The sequence below is a fragment of the Anticarsia gemmatalis genome, chromosome 5 (assembly GCF_050436995.1).
Source record: "Anticarsia gemmatalis isolate Benzon Research Colony breed Stoneville strain chromosome 5, ilAntGemm2 primary, whole genome shotgun sequence".
Classification (NCBI taxonomy): domain Eukaryota; kingdom Metazoa; phylum Arthropoda; class Insecta; order Lepidoptera; family Erebidae; genus Anticarsia; species Anticarsia gemmatalis.
The window spans coordinates 1276595-1297340 of NC_134749.1; the positions used below are offsets into that span (position 1 = coordinate 1276595).

Consider the following 20746-nt stretch of genomic DNA (forward strand, 5'->3'; position numbering starts at 1 on the left):
TATTTATGGTTTCTATTTCTCAAAAACCAACTGTATCGGTTTTCACGATAAAGATTTTAGTTTAGTCAAACATCTGTTTTCGTTATACCCAAACAACACGCTAGTCAACAACAATCTTACCCACCTTGTACAGTTGCTTTATAACAACATTTTCTACTAGCAACATTTTCGACTCCAAACTTCCTACAAATAAAGACACCATACTTTCTACCCGCTTTGCATCAGCGATAAAGTACAAAACTCTAGCCATTTTTAACAACGAACAACGAAAGTTCACGTTTCATACAAACTCAAAGAATCGCACTAACAAGGCGGGCTGTAGTTGGACTTTTCAATTGGTCTTTCGAAGAATTTCGCCGCGGTGGCTAACTTTCTTTTAAGGCTAAAGCAGACACGTTACTTTTAGAAACGATTGACGATTTTGCGACCGTATCCCTACTGCGTTTTCGCTAATTCTTGCGTTTAGTCGTGGTATCGCAATCGCGTTTTTCAGCGACGTTGGCGATACTGGACCGCGCGTTTGAGCGACTGTTGCGATACTGGATTAGATCGGCTGTCATATTTTATAGAAACCAACCGATACTATCGGCAACCAAACAAGTGCGGAGTGTAGCGTTCAAGTGCTGTGCTTCTAAAAAGCAACTCAATCGCTGCGTATGGCGTTTTGAGTCCGCGTTTAGTTAAAAAAAACGGCTAAATCGCCGATCGTCGATACTAAAAGTAGCAAGTCTGCACTTTTCTCTAATCTTGTTCACTTTTGTCATCAAAATGTATAAGTTTCACTTCCGTATCGACATGACACGTCGTAATGACGCCACGGAGATGGTTAATATTGTTGAGAATGTTCCGAGTTTGCACCTGTCGTAGTTTGCTGTTTTCTTGAGTTCTTTGGCAACGTACAATATTGGTAGAATGTTTGATTGAATAAAATATGGTTTGCATTATAAAGTTATGAACTAATATGATTTACACTATCATTTTAATTTATTGTAACTGCTGAACATAAAGAGTTTATGACTGAACTTAATTGTAAAATACTTAACTAATTACATAATTGTAGTGATTGCAATCTATGAAGTTTGGTCAGCACATCAAACAGAAAATAATCTATCGTAGACATAATTATTACAATTAAGAGAAAACTAAACTTTTAAGTAACTTGAAACTTTTAGTATCTAATGAACTAAAATATTTTTGAGGACTACTTGACTTTTACCATTTATTAAGGCAACAGAAATCGCAGCTTTAAGTGATTTAAATTACCAAAAACATTCAAAATGGAGGTCATAACAACAAACTAAAAAACAGTACCCTAAACTAAAGTTGCATGTCAGAGGCACTCCAACTATAATTATAACCCAAGATTTCATGGATAGAGGCTTCGGGGAGCTTGTCAAACACACTTGACAAACTTCCAAACATTCGTCTGGCACAAGTTTGATTGGCCCCGTGATTACCACTAAACGGTCACTGGGGCTCAGGAATTTGATTAAGAATTTCTTGTTGTCTGTGTTTGTTTATGGAGATGTGTTTTGGTAGTCGTACAACATTTATTTATTAAAATAGTTTTATTTATTTTGTAGCGCTAACAGAGATCGTTAAAATTTTGATAATTTAAGTTACTGATGAAAATTTAAAATGTGAGTATTTTGTGTTGCACTTTCGGATCTTTAACCTTACATCCATTCATCCACTCTCGATACCATCAGAACTTATTCAGTAATTTAATCATGAAAGCGAGACAAATCGACAATGTCAAGGTAATACAAGCTGCCTGAAACCTTTTTAGACAACATAACAATGTTTTCCCCTTTTATCTATAGGAAATCTGAACTAAAAATTACTCTAACAACTTAACATTTGCCTACCACTAAGTGAAACATAAATGCAATTATCTGCCACTATTGATTAAAATTATCGTTTCGTTATTAAGTTGACTAGCTACCGACATAGATATCAGCAGGCGCCGTAGAAACTATTTGCAGCACATTTTAAATGTAAAACTCCCCATAGTAGTGACTGTAGCAATCGTGCTACAGGCGTAAAGTAATAACACGTAAAGCAATAAGTATTGTTCTCCTCATCTATCAATCGCATAATTATGAGTGGTCATTACAGCAGGCCATTGTAAGCTGATCGATGAAATAAACGGCGCGATTAAAACACGTCATTGTCCTTCATACGTGTTGATACAATTTTAATCACTCGGCCCAACACCACAAGTTCCTCGTTGTATTGAAGGCAATCGGTCGAAATTAATGTGAAATATAAATTAATATGTTTGATTGCACTCAATGGGCTGGAATGTCTGTCAATTTTATTGGTGAATGTTTTATTGTTTGTTTTATTAATGTAATTTTTTGGTTGTTTTTGAAGTCATTAATTATTCGATTTAAGACTACCATGACTTGTATTCTCAATTTAGTGTAAAAGGGTTCTTATACGCAATTAACATGTATCTTAAAGTTTACATTATCTTACTTGTAATTTGGTCGAGACGTAGAACGTAGTAAGGTGCCGGAAGCCTTTAAATAGTAATAAATTATACTTACCAATTGTAAGGTTTTGCTGACTTTTTATTTTAATACTATTGCAAAACTCCTATATCATAGTAAGTAAAGTGTATTTATGTTTTAAAACTTTTAAAATAAGCCCAGACTTTTTCACAAAGATTTTATCACAAGCGTTTACATTGTAGTGAAAGTACCCTAAGTGTACACAAAAATAATGAATAAATATCAATGCAATATTATAAAGCAAATAAAAACCTACTTAATGATAATTTACAAAACTGAAATATGTCATCTCCCTTAAAAGGCAAACAAAAGAAGCGTATGAAGAGTAAAATATCATGTTTATAATTTGTCTGCTTATACTTAATTAAATATAAAGGCTTGATGAACATTTAATTAACGCACGTCAGTACGTCGCATAAAAGCGAGCCCGCGAGCGTCGGGTTAAATGAACTGAGATATCATTGCCAAAAACTTGGAAAAAATTAACGAAATTTCATTTGGAATTCATTTTTACGTAGTTGTAAGTGGCCGTGATAGTTTAATTTTAATGAATGTAGGCTTAACATTAATTTGGTAATGAATACGCTTAAAACTGGGTGGCATTTTATGTGTAAATAAATATAATATAAATGAATAAACATTCCTTTTCTTGGACTACTTATTCTAACGCCTTAGCTGTCCCAACTATAGAAACCAAAACATTTTTTATGCGTCTATTATCAGTGACAAAAACATTATAAAAATATGACATTTTTATTCTACTCCCGATATAAAAGAGGGTCATTTCAATAAACTGCAAAATATGCAATTCAACAGAACTAAATACTATCATCAAATAACTTAGTAAATTTTATAATTATGTCATAATAATGAATAGTTTCAAAATAAAGTAACTGTATCTACGGGTCTCTAATGATCTCAATTTTGTAGCACTTCATCAGCCGTGAACCTGCATACAAAGCTTCTTTTTTAACTGTTGGACTATAATACAATTTGCATACATCTGCTAACTATTCTCACCTTTGATTTCTTAAATAAACCTAAACAAAGCTAGCTCTCACGTACATAACTAAGTTCATTTGATTATTTGAGAGACAACACAAAAACACTTGGCCCTAGAGGTACGTTCTGTTTACTTTGCCGGATCCAATCCTCTAAGGATTCATGGTTCGTGGTTTTTTGTGTCGCATTATATTGTTTTCACATTGATTTTGATATTGTATTGCGTGGAGGAAGCGTTTGTAACCGGGATATGTTTGGGAATTGGTGGAGAATGAAATCTACCTTAGATTTCACTCTTTATGAAGCTAAGATAAGCTTCTTACCGTTTTAAGACGGTTATGTCATATGTTTTGGAAAAGGGTTACATTAATTTTTTTTGTCATAACTGTAATATACTTACATTTACATCCTTAGATTGATAACGATCGTGCCGCAAGTTATTGTGTGGCATAACTTTATTATTTAAACCGCATGAGTGTTTCTGATTATAATTAAGCCATATTATTAATTAAGAAGAGATAAGTACATACAGTTATAAATAAGCAGCTTATTAATTGAAAACCGTATTCCCTTGCAATTAACACCAACCAAATTTAACAACATAGCCTACCGAAAAACAATTCCCAATTTCAGAAATTATCCTAAACAGAATAAACCTTTATATCATAAACCCAACCATTTCCACTTTCTTTATGCTCCAATATGCTTCTGAAATGCAAGAAAAATCCTACTTAATCTTCGAAGGCGGGCTAATTGGCGGTCGTACCCACAATCTGCAGGTAAATGTGACCAGTTTAATCTGACCTCCGATTTCCTTTCAATATCAACCGCGGAGGGTCATCGCCAAAATTGGTTTTTGTTTTAATTTCGTTGAGGTTTTCAATCTTCTTGTTTTAATGGTGCACCGGCGTGTAATCTGTTTGATTAAAGTTAATGGTATCGTTTGTAAATATCTGTGCAACAATGTTAGCGTTTAAAGTGATGGAGAATCGACGCTGTTGTTTTCTCTCTAATAATTAAGGTAAGGTGTTTTTGAATGTTTATGAGAACAGTTTTTAATTAATAAAATTAATAGGTTTATTGGAGATAATAACCGTTTTAGACTGAGTGTGTTTTGGTGTTAAAGCGATCTTATGCTGCTCTATACGAGTCGTCTTAAAATAAATGCAATATTTGTATTTTCTTATCAATAATGCTTGCCTTAAAGAACAAATATCTTGTGCGTATATTATGCGTTACACTCGTGCCTACACCTTACAACAAACAAAATACAATTGACCAAACGATGTTCTCAAACTTGAAGTTGGCAAACTGGTTACCTGAACCATTTGGTCCAGGAAAATTGCGCTATAACTTAACCCGAACACCGAAATCAACAACCAAAATCTGTAAATTAGAATACAAATTCCAAAATTGTATTACTTATCCAACATAAACACATTTACAAATAATTTATACTAGCAATCAAAACTTTGAAGAAGCATTTACACCAACAGGCCCGTAAATAATACGTAACGGCTAATTCTAGAGGCCGTTTGTTCGGATCTTGGAGTTTTGATTAGCTACACGGTTCGTAAGTGGCCGACAATCGGGCAGCCTCATTTAGTCTGGATTAAGAATTAATTCCCGGGCCCCGAATCCGCGATTAATTTTGTGAGATCCCGCGGTTTCACATCACTAGTTACAGGTACGGATTGGGGAAACAGGTGTGTGCAAAAATGGTGATTATTTTTTCTACTATTGATTTTAAGTCGTGGTTTACAGAGTTTGTGATAATGTACTCTCGTATACCTACACATTTTACACGTGAGATTTAATATCACGGTTGGTTTAATAAATAAATTAATCATACTTTTTATAACAAATAAAATCACTTGCAAAAAACTTCAATCATTATATTATTTGATTTTTAAGCGACTTCTGCGACCCATTGACATCAACTGTATTTTAACACAAAGAAACGTATATTATGAAATAAATTGCTTACATAATATTGCTCATTTACTTATAATAAGTTTCTACTTCTATTCTGTACTCAGGCGGAATATTATTTTAAACGCTTTTTCAACTTTTAAAGTAACTCCACTATAGAAACCATAGAAAGTAAAAAATAGTTTCCTTGATCATGTTCATATCAATTAAAGTAAGTGATTAACATCGTATAATATTACAATCATTTTCACAAACCTCTACACCAAATTCTCACACTCTCAAACGCTAAAACTAGTTTCCAAAATTACTTAACAAAACAACTCCGAAACAGCAGGTGCAAACTGTCCTAAATACATCTCTGTCTTTATAGATGAACTGGATTAGGCAGTCCAATTCAATCGAGTTGAATTTTAATTAAATTACCTACCTGCTTCTCCGAGTTTAATTTTCTTCAAAAGACTGGTGAAGGATTCGGGTTCTAAATTACTCCCTTAGTGCTGTGAATTGTACGGGACACGGGATAGTAACGGGATAAGGTTTGCAAAGTTATTGTGAAGTAAAGGGTAATGAGTTAGAATAAAAATGTATGTAAGTTTGATTTGCTGAATGTTTTTTAAGAAGAATTTTCTTTTGTTATCGTTATTTCTTGATTGGTTATTAAAGACACTTTGCTTTTTGTATTTCAATTGTAACCGTTGTTCTAAATCATTGTGCCCCATATATATTTTTACTTACTAGCTATCAACTTCTACTTACATAGGCCTCGTTTCTTATGAATGACAATTGAAATGCTCACTATTTCTATACACCCATTCCTTGCACAATGTTAAACCCAGCAGAATAGAGGCTTCTATACGTATTTGCATTTAAATGCAATAATTATCAATCAAAATTATTTTAACTACCTTTTAAATTATTCACAGTATTAAAACGTTTCTGCTAACCAAATTTTACTATTTGCCACAATTAGCTGTACAATTAACGTACGGATGATAACAATTTATCAAATTGAATAGAATTAATTAGCTAAATCAATTGCGTGCTCATTAGCGCAATGGTACGATTCTCGCTCAATGTTCAGTGTTGATGTCTGATTTCGTATAGACTTTTGATATTAAGCTGATGTCGTTATTGCCTGATCAATGACTGTGAAATGGTTTTGTGGATAGCTATTGTAGAATCTCTATAATATAAGCAATTCATAACAATATTTTGGGAACGAAAGTCTTTCCGTCTGCTACGTTTTTATGGCAAAACTGCTAAACCGATTCCGATGAAATTAAGCTTACAGATCTATGTCAAAGTCATCATGAGTGGCCAAGATACATAAATGATATTTATCTGTCAAAATATCTCATGTGCACACGTTTGACCTGCCGGATTCGAATCCAAGACCTCTTTTAACATTCATGTTTACTATCAATTCACTATAAAACCACAAACACGAAAATAGTAACTTGCTCAAATAAACTACAATATTCTTAGCCAGTGAAACTTCCTTTCACCTCGAATAAATTCCATTAGACAAATACTTTTCCGTTCTTATTCCATTCTCTTTATTCTCTTGAAATAATCCAACATTATTATTACAGGTATAAAACAATGTATTAAGGAGTTTACCTATCGACTGATCCCACCTTTTCTACGTCTAATTATTTGTGCTAACTTACACCTCCGAAACTAAGCCTCTTACGAAACAATAGATGTGTAAGAACTGGATAGGACAGTGTTATTTTCAATTAATTTATTTGAGCATTGAATTAACATTATTATTGAAAAAATGTATAATACTTATATATACTTATGTGTTAAATAAAATATTTGGTCTCTACTCACTCCTAGGTAACAAAGGCGTGATATGTATAAGAACTTATAACTATCAAGAATGTTTTCACGTGTTGATTTAATTTTCAGAATAGATAATTACGAAACCTTTTAATAGACATTAAATTAATTGATGAACATATTGTTCGCATCCGTGTTTGTAGCAGCTCCTCGCCTTATCAAATTATTGTTTCAACTACATTGTCAACTCGCGTACCAAATATTATGTATTTAAATTAATTCTGCAGTTTTAGTGTAATTGAGTAACACATACCAAAACTTTAGCATTTATAATATTACCTGTATAAAGTTCTACATATCCTGTACTAAGCGTTAGGCCACATGTTTTCACGCTTATAGTATGCAGTAAACATTATTATTAGTCAGCAATAAACCAAACTAATTCATTGCTCATTCAAAACTTTCAAAGCAATAATTACTAACAGTTACTGCTGTTGTAAGTTCAGACCACACTGCACTATCCTTAAAATAGCACTCGAAACCTATAAAACTTCACTTCCAGCGATACTCAACGGCTGAGTACCGACGGTAAACAATCTAACTGCGTTAATACTTAAGCTTTAAGCGAATCTCACTTGACTTATCCGGTTCTCTCCGGGTATAACCGAGTATAACCGGGTATAACTGGGTATAACCGGTATAACCGTTATTATACTTAGTTTAGTTGGTGCGCTATCCGCTAATTGTTTAACCGAACCATTTGGTGCTTAGATGCTGGTACAGTTGCTATAACGAGAGTTGAGATGCTGCAGTTGGGTTAATTCGAAAAAGATAACTGGTTATGATATTGCTGGGAAAGAACGTGGAAATTCTTGATAGTGTTTTTGATGGTAATGTGAGCCAGTTACCCAATTTAACCTGGCGCTGGAAAACGTGACAACCTAGTGACTGTAGTTAAATATAGACAGACGCTAAATGGTATAATTATAAATGAATGTATGGATCGTGAAAGTAAACTTTATTAAGATGCAAGAGATTGTTCAAGCTTTAAAAAGACGTGTAATTAGATCTCTCGACTCGACTCTCGACAGCAGGCAACTGCTGGAAAAATTGATCTTGAAGGCCGTCGAGTAAACTAATCCCCTATTAATAAATTGCAATCACCGATCGGCCGGGAAAAACTTAACTAAAAGTTGGTTAGATGCAAATCCCCACTATAAATTGGCGAAGCGCCGACGGATTCGAAGCATTAATTTGTGGTAAATCGCGTGGAAAATGGAAATTTTGTGCAGCCTCCGGCTTCCAGGCTTTGACAAACTTGTATTTACACTGTTACAAACATAGCCTATTCAAAATTCAGTAGGAAAATCAACCTTATATAGTAGTAATAAGGCTGTTGTTCCACAATGTATGGGGTTTGGTAATGGTAACTATTTGCCCCAAAAGCACGGTCGCGTGAGACGTGATGAGAATATTCGCAGCGTTTTTAATGAGGATCGCAGATTTTATTTATAAATATGATGTAAACAACTTTATCAAAGACTTTTGGAGATATCTTCAAATAGTCGTTTGTCTGATGTTGATGTAGGAGGAAAATAAACTAATGAGTGATTTTTGTTTGACATTTGATGCGACCGAAACTTTTTACAAAAAAAATAATTTTGTGGATATTTTTCATTATTATACAACCATGTTGTTCAATAATACTCAATTGATTTTAAAGGTAGTTAATTTGTACTGTAATCAAAAAACGATTTTTTACGAATTGTGCAAAAAAAATTACTAGCAGTAGTATAAACGAAGCTTGAATTTAGAGTAAGTAATTGTACCTTAGTATCTTCGTACTTGTTTAAATTTATTTGCCCTAAGCATTGACCTACAAATTTCTAGAGTAAAGATGTTTCTTGCAACCTCAATTCACTTACAGGTTGGAACAGATATTCCATTTTCGGAACATTGCCTTATTTGCAGCTGGTGTACCCAACACTTAATAAATAGAGTTTACTGGAATTTGTCTCTATTTACTCTGCAGCTTACAGTAAATGGTTAAACCAAGCGACCAATTCATGCTTATATCAACCTGGGACTTAAAAAATATTTTTCTGGAATAAATGTGATAAACCTTACCTAACCTCTTTTTTATATCGGGAGAAGATTCTTGAAAGTAAAAAGGTTTAAATTTACTCAATTTAGAAGCAAATTCAAAAGTGTGCTAATGCATTTTCCAAACACCGTTAATCTAAACAGTAAATGACGCAGTACCGGTCATTATACCCGGCTGTTCTAATTCAGAGGCTTATTATCATTTTGTCGAGGTCCACAATCAAAATTCACGTCTCACTGAACTTGAGTGACGTCAGCTAACGAGCGACGGCGACATCGCATGGACTGACTAGCGGTGAGTTGCGATAATTAATTTTCTTTTCATCGATAGGTTTGAGATGGATGGTTAAAGCTTTTGTGTTTTCTTGTGAGATTATGTCTGCGTTGATAGTATTGTATGAAAGGGACTATGCTGAAAGAAAATTTTGTGATAGTCTGTATGGACAGTAGGGAATGCAATCCTGACTCGAGATCGTCAACTCGAGATCCCTCGCGATCAGAAATATCAATCCCGCGGGATCCCGAGATTTTCGGGATTCCGTCCAGTTAGTAAAAATAATACGATAAAAACGGCTTGTTTAATGTAATATATGTGTGATAGTGTGGTGAATGCAATAAATTATTATTTAAAAGAAAATAAAAGCCTTTATTTTCGAATATTACTAACAACGTAATATAATTAACAGGTGTAATAACATGAACATAATCAAAAAGTAGGTGTAGCTTCAGGAGATCAAAATAAAAAGTAATCACATGGCATTTTGAAAGTAGCCTCTTAAAAACAAAGTGTATCAATAGTACGATCTTCTAATCGGCATCTTAAGTCTATTGCAATGTAGCCAGCTGCTGAAAATGCCCTCTCCGACAATCCCGAACGGGATCTCGTCATATTATGCTTCGGGATTGATCCCGAAAAAATACACGGGATCTCGCGAGATCGGGATCCCGCGAGATCGGGATTGCATTCACTAATGGACAGTCTGTAGGTCAGTTCAGTCTTTCAGGTTCAGTCTTTAAATTACGTTTTTATTGCGATGTACAATTAATTGATTTGGATGTTTGGTAGCGTCTTCTCGAAAATAAAACATAGACTATAAAAGTTCATTAATAGCAACTTAACATTTTTTATGTATTTTTATTATTTAATATTTCTTTTCGTTCGAATTGATAGATTTCTGAATCATTACTATTTTTAGCAAACTTTATGATCTACATTTTTTAGTCCTACGTGTAAGTAAAAAGTAGTAGGTAAGTTCAGAATGAAAATAGTCTTACTCATGGCAAGATATTAATATATTCACTTTAATCCAATAACTCAAAAACACCACAAGCATTTTCCTGGGGCGTGAATCACACCGCAGCCTAACTGCGGGCGGTCACGCGTTCTGTTCCTCGTTGAATCACTGTATAATCGTTGTGGGCGCGCGGATTAATGGGTGTTTCACCATTTTATTATACGGACCGTGTCCCATAGCCTTTATAATTATTTGGATCGGATTTTTGATATGATGTGCTTTAAGGTTATGGAGATTTTTATTATAAAGTTGATTGGTTTTTGTGACACTTTAATTTTTGCTTTTATTTTTTTATTTTATTATGAAATGATACGATCTCTTTCTGAAGTATGTACTTGTTTGTAATAACTACTTGTATTTTTGTAATTCGAAAAATGAATGTTATGTTTCAGAGATTGTTTTTTATATGATTGACACAAAGAAAATCTTTCTATGCGGAAGAAGACGTGGGCAGATGTTATGTAGATATGTAAAAAATAACAAAATGTTTCTTCGATATTCAGCCTACGCGCATTTGATAGTGTATCCGACTATTGATCATAAGGTCTCGGATTCGGTTCCCAAGTCGACCACTATTGGTATTTTCTACTTTATATCAGAGTGTTTCTGAATAGTAGCTCGAAGTTTGGTAACTTGCCAGGTAGCTGGTAATAGAGGCGCCTACACGGTACCTATTAACAATTTAATAGCGAAATGTGGGCGTAGTTCACTGACCTGACCTGCTCAACTTCTCGAATACATTAAAAAATATATATAATAACCTATTAATGTCCCACTGCTGGGCAATGGTCTCCTCCGGTAATGAGGGAGGGGTTAGGTCTTGATTCCACCACGCTGGCCAACTGGGGACTTTGAACACCTTCAAGAACTGTACTAAATAACTCTCAGATATGCAGGCTTGCATCACGATGTTTTCCTTCACCGTTGGAGCAAGTGATAATTATTTCTAATACACACATACGTTTGTATATGTGCATACTAAACTTTTGGAAGAAGTTGCTAGCCCAAGTTGATATGTAAAAACGTCAAAATTATTCTTCGTGTATAGTTGTCTGATATTGGAATAAAAAGCCTTTTAATTGTATTCAATTTCCATATGTTTGATCAAATTATTACTCGTTACAGTAATACGACAGAAATGTGGTATTCTGCCAATCGTTGCGTACATTTCGCGTTGTTTGTGTAAATGTATTTATTCAAATGCGGTTTACGTTTGGCGTTTGATCTGTTATTAAATGTAATAAATAACTAGATTACTAATTAATAATTATAGCTGTGTTTGTTTATTAATATCACGAAATTATTGCTAATAGTTTAACTTCTGACCACAAATTAGGTTTAGTTATTAATTTATATGATATTTGGTGATGTAAAGATGGCCAAAGGTTTTGAATATTTAATACTTACTATAGAATGGTTAACTGTGTTGTTAAGTGTCTTTATAGCTTTAACTTTTTTCCTCAAAGCAGTGAGTTTATACTCCATAAAAGCAATTTCACAAAACAACCCATTTTTTGCAATTTTATTCAATAACGTCTGGCATAAATCGTACCAGCGCAGTAATGTATTTAAATATTACTATGTATGTATATAATATACTAAATTGTTCACACATTTTTTGTCAAATTGGAGGTGTGTTGCAAAGCAATTCATGCTGTCATCATGTTTTCTACAATCTATTAATACTATGTGGCGCGGTCGGTAGTATATGCGACTGCCGTGCGAGAGGTCTCGGGTTCGAATCCTGGGTCGGGCCAAAAAGTATTTTCTGAGATTTTGTGTTAATAATTTCTTAGAGATTGCCCGGAGTTGGGAAGTTGAGGTCGAAGACCTCCGTGCCTCGGAGAGCACGTAAAGCCGTCGGTCCTGCGCCTGACCTCTCACTGGTCGTGTCAGTTATCCGTCCCACCGGACTATGAGAGTGATGGAATAGAGAGTATATTTGTGAATTGTGCACACACTTGGACACTATAAACAAAGTCCTGCACAGATGGCCAGTTTCAATGAAACTGACCGCCGTAGCTGTATATCGGCTAGAAGGACATTATTATTAAGTAGAGTTTGAAACTTTGAAACAAAGTATTTTAAGGGTACTTAAGTTTGTCGATATTGGCATACGAAATCGTTTCTAGTACATAGTGTTGAAAGTAGAAGGGTATAAATAAAACGAGTACATATTCAATCACGCATATCATTTTATTAAGAGTGTTGTAGCTAGGCTCTCTTCTATTTTTTTCAATTAATTACACATTAATTGACAATAATATAAATTATCCTTACAATTAAGGGTACAAAAATAAAATGTAAAAAATTACAAACTATCTACATACACAATTATGTTACGGGAGAATGTTTTTACTAAGCAAACTATAGTAAAACTGTTCAAAGCCGAGAATATAAGTAATTTTTGATGGTTTCAAATAATATTTTGAAGATATGACCACTGATTTATTGCCATTATAACGTCAACATTACCTACCTGACTTTTATATTACGAATTGATATCCAAAAGGCATTTTAAGCGGCTCTCAGTAATTATTTTAAATAAACAATTGAGTTGAATGACAAGGATTAGATTTTGTATCGAATTGAGAGTATAGAAACAATGATCATGTCATTTAGGACAACTTTCATGACTTGCGCAAGTGTCCTATAGGTATTATTATGTATGTATGTAAATGGCTGTCAGTATTTTACCTGATAAGCTACAGTGTACTTATTGAGAAGTAATAAGTCATTCGGTTTTTTTATTCACTTTTATCGAACTGATATATTAATAATTAAGTTCATCTTAAATTTCATCTCGGTTATTAATTAATTCGAAATTTAACAGGTAGAAAGGATACATGTAAAATACATGAAATGTTTTTGTTTTAATTAATTTGATAAAATTATATTATAGAGAAGAGAAATAAACGCAGCTGTATTGATGTATATTTTGTTCTATCTACAACAAACTTGGTATTTCAATAACTCCTATTAGATTACAAAGTCTTTCTGTTTTCTAAGTGTTTAATGTTAACAAACGTTACAAATAAATTTTATTATTATTTTACATTTTTATTGAATATTATTGGCATAGTTTCTGTTAGAGTACCTAAAATATCAGATTAATATATATCAATAATATAAAATGTCTACCTGTTTGTTTCGCTTTCACGGCTTTGCCACAAAAATCACTGAACACATTTTGATGAAATTAAGCATAAAGATAGTTGAAAAGCTGAAAAAATTACATACACACCGTGGGATTCTCAGTGTCAACTTAAATCCGGTGGCATTTACTTTACTTCTTGTAAAGTTCTTGTCACCGATGATAGGATCATTATTTGATATACTGACATATTTTAAACCTTAAACTTTTTATAAACTCGAAATATAAATCAACCAAGAAAATATAAGATTTTAAATATTCTGGCAATGATATATTCTTAAACTTAATCGTTATGTTAATTCGAAAGAATATGTAGAAGTTTAAGATTTTGTATATTGAAATTTAATGATGTTTAATCTATGCCAATAATATTCAAGATCAAAATACAAAGATGCTTATTCTAAAGATAGTTCACAAGTTCACTAACAACAGACCAGTTATTATAAACTAACTTTTATACATTCACTAAATATCTAGTTTTAAAATCGCTATCAGTCTGATTTCAACAACAATAATATACTACACAAATTTATTTATCACTATTTACATTTATAAATGAAAGTTTTTAATTTAATTATAACTTCGTTTTCATTTAAATAATTAATTATTGAGTGACCATTTTAAATGTTAAATTTCCATTTCGAAACAAAAGTAATAAAGTTATGAGTTCTTTGTAATTGTATTATTTATGTAAAATATGGCTTCTTAATTAAATTAATGTAATATTTGTGTATGTTAATTTTATGAATTATTTTCATTATTTGCAATAACCAAATACTTTTAAAATTTGTATTTAAAATTAAAATAATTATATCAGATTTCTATTATTACAAAATGCATATTCCAGTATGGCAGAAATGTCTTGTAAATAAAAATAATTAAGGTGATAAAATACCCAATTATAATAAATTAGTAATCTCTAATTCCATTTGGCAAGATACGGCGGTGCTTTAAAAACCTCTTTGGTAAATAATTTCAATGCCTGAAAAGTATGAAGACACCTAAACTTTAATTTTAATCCTTAAATAACCTTAGTTATATTGAACTGAAATTCCTCGAATATTTAATTTAAAATTAGCATGAATAATTGGATTTTTATCCAATTATATTTTACTATAATTACATTTTATACTATACTTCATTATAATTATTAATAATAATATTATACACAACGTATCCCTTTCACACGATTCAGGCATTATTGAACACTTAGGCACATTATGGGATTATAAAACAACATTTAATACTATATCTAAGATAATAATTATTCTATATTAATTATTTATAATTATAATTATAGCTACAAATCGTCTTTGGCGATTACTAGATAAAAATGTTGCACCAAGCTTGGGGTCACTATTTTAGAATTTAAAAAGCATTAAACTAAATTTTACACCAAGATACTAAAACACTGTTATAATTTTCTAATAGTTATATTATTTTAATTATAATAATGATGCGTAACGATATTACAACTATGTCGCACCATTTATTCCGATGTAATTAAATTCGCCTTATAATTATCATCTGTGATGATTGACCACACAATATATTATGTATTTTAGGACGTTGACAAACCGGGCGTTCGCTTATGAGCGCGTATATTATCCTCGCTCGCAACGCTTACAAGCGTGAATATTTACGCTCGTATCGCTTACGAACGCGTATTACGTATACGCGCTTGTAAGCAAATAAGAATTTCTACGCCTGCATGAGCTCGCAAGTATAAATACCAACTTTCAGCACGTTTGTATTTATACTAGTGTCTTATTGTATTCCCAGTAAAGCCTGGTGTATTAAACGCCCTTATTAGCAACTAATATTAATAAAATACCAAAGGCAAATCATTTTTCTATATTTTTTTAAAGGCCCAAAGCTTATACGTAACTATAGGTATATTTACACAGTTATACTATAATTATACCACGGCCGCATGAAATATCCACTTAAAGCTAAATTTCAGAGTCTTTGGAGTGATTTCACTAAAGTCGGGTTATACACTAAATTGTCTTAGTCACAATACTACTGTCACTCGGGCTTGAGCTGTCGTCCAAACGCTGATTCTTTAAATCCTGCAACAAAAGTATATTTTTATATTGTATTTTGATTAAATGAAAATATGAGATGAACGCTGTCGCAAATTATTTGTATAACACCTCTAGATATAAGATTTCAATCCAAAGATTACGATTCAAGAAGGAGACAGGACACAATGTGAGGGGACACAACCAGAAATTCTAACTTTATTTGGACCTACTTTCTGTTATAGAAATGTACATTTTACAGTCCGAGTCCTACATCTATGCTCGTAGAAATGCTAGTGAGAAGCACTGTATGGCGTGACTGAATTTACGTGTTATGATGAGTCTACGCTGAAGGACCCGAGCACGAGGTGCAAGCAATCCTAGCAAAGATTTGTGTAACGAGAAAATCACGAACCACTGCAATTTTAAAAGAAATTTGTGGTCGGCTCTAGCGTAGACCTACATTTAGACTTTCATATCCAATTACCACAACATATCAATAATTTCGCCTTACACGGTAGCAATTTCGTTTCTTCATTGAAATGTATACACACCCGGCGTTAATGTAAAAAAGAATTATTCAAATTACCGGTATCTAAAAGGGATCGTTTACCTTCAAAACGAGACGTAGATACGTCAAATTGATACGTTTGTTCACAAGTCAACAGTCAAAGAACTCGTCACTTAACATAATTTTCTTTGTCAAAAGGATCAATTCCTCAAGAATAAGAGTAAAACGTTTCAAATCATATAGTAAACGATTTTAAGCCAGTCGTGTATGAAAATGGCACATTATTGGGTACATACAGAATAATAAATGCATTATATTAAAGCTCGTTCTCAGCAGTAAAATATACAGTTTCAGAATTCTTTTGTGCTTTTCGGTATTCTGTGAAATATTGTACGGCGGGAGTGTTAAGGAATTGGACATTTTTCCTGTTAAAAATGAAGTTGAAAAATGCTGTATCGCATGTTTATCTTAACTGGATTGGTAGGGTTCCAAGTGACAGTTTTTCATTCTCTACGTGTGTGTAAATGAAATGAGATACTGTAGTGTAAAACTTTATACTAAAATATGTATAGTTTTATATGAAATGGAGACAAATAGAAAAACAATCGTACTTAAAGTCACAAAGAGTAAATGCCGTTGCCCAATTTTTACATCCAATTTTAAGTGAAAATTTAATTCACAATATCATTTACAATGAAATTTCACACGCGTAAGAATATTTTTTTCATCCACATTTTTGTAATCTTTTTAATACAGACGTAGTAAAAGTCTGCCCTGCTGCGAACAAAGCCAAAAAAATCACTTAAATCTCCAAACGTCACCCAGCATTTTACACTTAATACTTAAAGCTAAAATCTTAGCCTAGCAACTTTCCTAGATAATAAATTTCCAACAGGTCGACTGAAAGTAATTGCTGAGTCAGTCCAATTTGGCTGAGCTGACGAGGGAGATTCTTTTGATTCTTTAGGCCCTTCGTACATTACGCTGCGCAAGTATTTGATACTCAACGATTTTAGTCTTCAAACGACTGCCGCCATACAAATCCTTGGATGTTCGTAGACGAGTCGCCTCGCCGACATTCGTACCACTATGCGGTCACCCATCTATGGAATGACCGCGCCAAGGATTGCTTAACCCACAGGTCGTTTACTGACCGGTGAGCGCAACTGGCTAAGTGTACGAAGAGCCTTAGGTTCTTAAATAATAATGTTCTTACCCTGGAGGTGACGAGCCTTTGCACGACAATTTCGAGGCGGTCGCCCGCTGATGCGATGAGAGGTACTGTGAGGCAGCAGTCGTACTCCACTGTCCTCGTCCCGTTTACCTGGTAATAGTAATTTCATTTTAAAGTACATTCAGATTATGGACTGATTCTTATTCGTTAGTTCATTTCATTCATTGAATATCTGGGAGTTCTTTAGCAAAGTTTTGAAGCATTGTAAAGTCCCCAAGAAGAACCAGCCCAGCTTGGTAGACTCATAGTCTTACCCTTCCCTCATTCCAGGAGGAGACAGTTATGTATTTAAACACAGCAGTCGATAATATAATTTTCTAATAGTTTTCAAAATCCAATAACGATATTCAAATAACGCGATGAAATAAATAATATTTAGGTATAGCTTTAGTAGTATAGAATTACAAAATTAGTTCAAGCAAGCGTTCAAATAAAATAATGGCTTCGAAAATAAAATTGAAACAAGCTTTGTCCAAACGCGAGGGTTCCGTACATTAAACACACCTGGCTGTATGTCCTAATTACCTAATGTAGCTTTATAAAGCAAAGGTTTTGTTATTAAAGTAATTGGATCAAATATATTTAGTCCTAATTTTTAATTATAATTATCAAAGGTGGCGCAAATTGGGTTAGATTAATGCGATCCGGATTATACTGTTTTTTTTTGTTGCTGTAATGACTATGTGTTTTTATGCTTTTATTTCATAGCGAAATATTTTAGATAATAATATCAAAAATGCACAATACATTAAACATTGTTCTACAGATTAATTTAAATCATATGAAATTATTTTTTTTGTTTAACATTAATTTAAATTTATGCAATTTTAATAACAGTATATTATTATTTACTTTTTAGTGTGCTTTTGTTGTTGGTATTACGCAAAGATTTTTTTGTGTTATTACGGTGTAAAGATGTGTTAAGTTAATAATATTACACTACATACAATTACAAATGTATGTTTTAAAAATAATGCGGAATACAGTTTTTCTCAGAATTATAACTTCGCGTACTTCACGTTTCGCTTTTGCGGTAAAACTGAATGATACGATTCGTTTGTTGGTTTATCACAAAGTTTTAGTTTTTAGAGGGTCACATCACACCAAAATAGAGTTTTCTGTCAAATAGTTACCTGCAAAATTCTATCATACGGCCTCAACAGCCCCACGATGTCTGCGGGACCTCCTTTCCTGATTCGGTTGATGTATACCCCTCTCTCATAGAGTCCATCAGACACTGAGAACCCGTAGTCGTCGTAGATCGCATCCTTGTACAGTATCACGTGGTGGATGGACCCTCGGGCGGGGGATACGGCTTCGGAGCTGTAGAGGCCTAGGAGAAGAACATACAAAATTATATTCACACGTAGATAAGGAATATTATGCCTGTTATATTTGGAGGTGTAGGCAGAGTTTACACATAACAATTAAAAAAAAAATTATGGCGAAATGTGGGTTGATCTCGTGATCGGGTGATCCCAATGAATGAAGTCCCCTCATTAATTGGGATCACCCAATTGCACTCTGCTAGACCCGGTAATCAAGCCTAAGGCCTTGTGATTAGCAGTTGGATACGCAAAAGAATGTTAAATTATGATTCTATGTCCTAAGCATTTCTGTCATGATTGTTTTTAAATCCTTGGGTCATAGTTTCGAACATAAAAAGTGATAGAAAATACATTGTCTTTATATGAGTTGAAAGTGTAATGTCGAGTGTCCAATCGGCCATAAACTAGACACGGTAAATAATCCATGTTGCTACTAAGAGTTTCATGATAGAAGAATACTTTGTAGCATTCGGGATAAAATCCAGAATCCAAGCTAAATTTTACTCTTTTTTTCGATTGAATAAAAGAAAATTTGTTATATTTCCCAACCCGCATTTGACCAGCGTGGTGGACTCAAGGCCTAGCCCGTCCCTCATTACGGGGGAGACCCTTGCCTAGCAGTAGGATATTAATGTGTTTAGTTATTTATTTAGTTATATTTACCTGGCACATCGTTTTCGTAGATAGGACTTGTTGAAAACTGGAAACTGGTTCCCGGTACGCCAGGTTTCATCGGAGACTTCTGCGGCGTGGTCACCGTATAGATACCATTATTTAAATAATCACTGTCCCAATTAGGCCTCCTAGTTTTTGGCGACACAATTCCATAAGGTCCCATCTGCACGTAATCACATTTGCACGAAGCTTTCTCCATATTATGAAGCTGGCAATCCTTCATATTCGAAGTTAAAATCTCTATCTGCTGAACGTCGTCCTCTCTAGTAATATTCTGTTTATTCTTCAGAGTATTATCAGGAATGATACACGTATTCTCATAGTGGAAAGTCTTTAAAGAGTTATTTAAAGAGTAGTTTGGTAGAGGTAAGTCGTTGATGCTGTATGGAGCCGCTGAATTGAAGGTTGAAGCCAGGAGTTTGTCTTCGTCGGTTGGGGAGTAAGGCTGCTTGTCCATCATTCTTGTCTTGTCTGGTACCGCGTATTCTATTACCTCGGAGTTACCTATAACGTAAACTTTACTTTTATGTGATGTGGTACTGTCTGTGATTAGTAAAAGCTTTGTTATAAGTATACTATAGTAATAACGAGTGACATTTTTCCTTCCGCAGTACTTGGAACTGGAAGTTCTGTACCTAACACACGATTGGTTTGAGAAAAATATGGGTATTGGGTACAAAAAATAAATTATCGCATATGACTTCGGTATATCGTATCAATTGGATCAGTTAATATGAAGGAAGTTAAAATGTGGTCTCGACTACTACAATCATTAAGATATTGAGTTATCCAAAGAGATTCGATATGGTACAGGATAGGTAGGGCGATAAGGTAGGGATAAAAGTATCTATTATTATATTCATACTGTTTTCGTAAGACTTAACACTAAAGAGATTAGTGCTCAATGAATTATAACGAAGGCAAACAAAGGGTTATAAAGACAATGATGTCTTTGATCTTGAAACAATGGTTGATAATCGACAAACAATAACCGCCTTTTGTTTTGTTTCTTTGTGTCTTATTATCTTCTATATTTAGGCTTTGCAAGATATTTCAAGTGAAATGTTTTTGCCCTAAATATGTCAATAAATAGATTTGAATTGAAAATTTTCAAGAATCTACTTGACGACACGATAAATTTGAGCTAGCATCTGAATAAAGGGACTGTTTATATTCAAATTCCAACC

General features: G+C 33.4%; 1 protein-coding gene across 3 annotated transcripts in view; it reads right to left on the reverse strand.

Annotated features, from left to right (window-relative positions):
- Positions 1-12814: 12814 nt before the first annotated feature.
- Positions 12815-20746, reverse strand: part of Grip (Glutamate receptor interacting protein) — a 304859-nt gene continuing 296927 nt past the window's right edge. For 2 of the 3 annotated variants that reach the window (XM_076114043.1, XM_076114046.1), the window contains 4 exons: positions 19548-20075; positions 18690-18889; positions 17539-17646; positions 12815-15859 (listed from right to left, as the gene is read on the reverse strand). In XM_076114043.1, coding sequence (XP_075970158.1) covers positions 15788-15859; positions 17539-17646; positions 18690-18889; positions 19548-20075 — 908 coding nt within the window. In that variant the 3' untranslated portion in view covers positions 12815-15787. The remainder of the gene's footprint in view (positions 15860-17538; positions 17647-18689; positions 18890-19547; positions 20076-20746) is intronic. The other variant, XM_076114045.1, reaches the window with a different exon arrangement.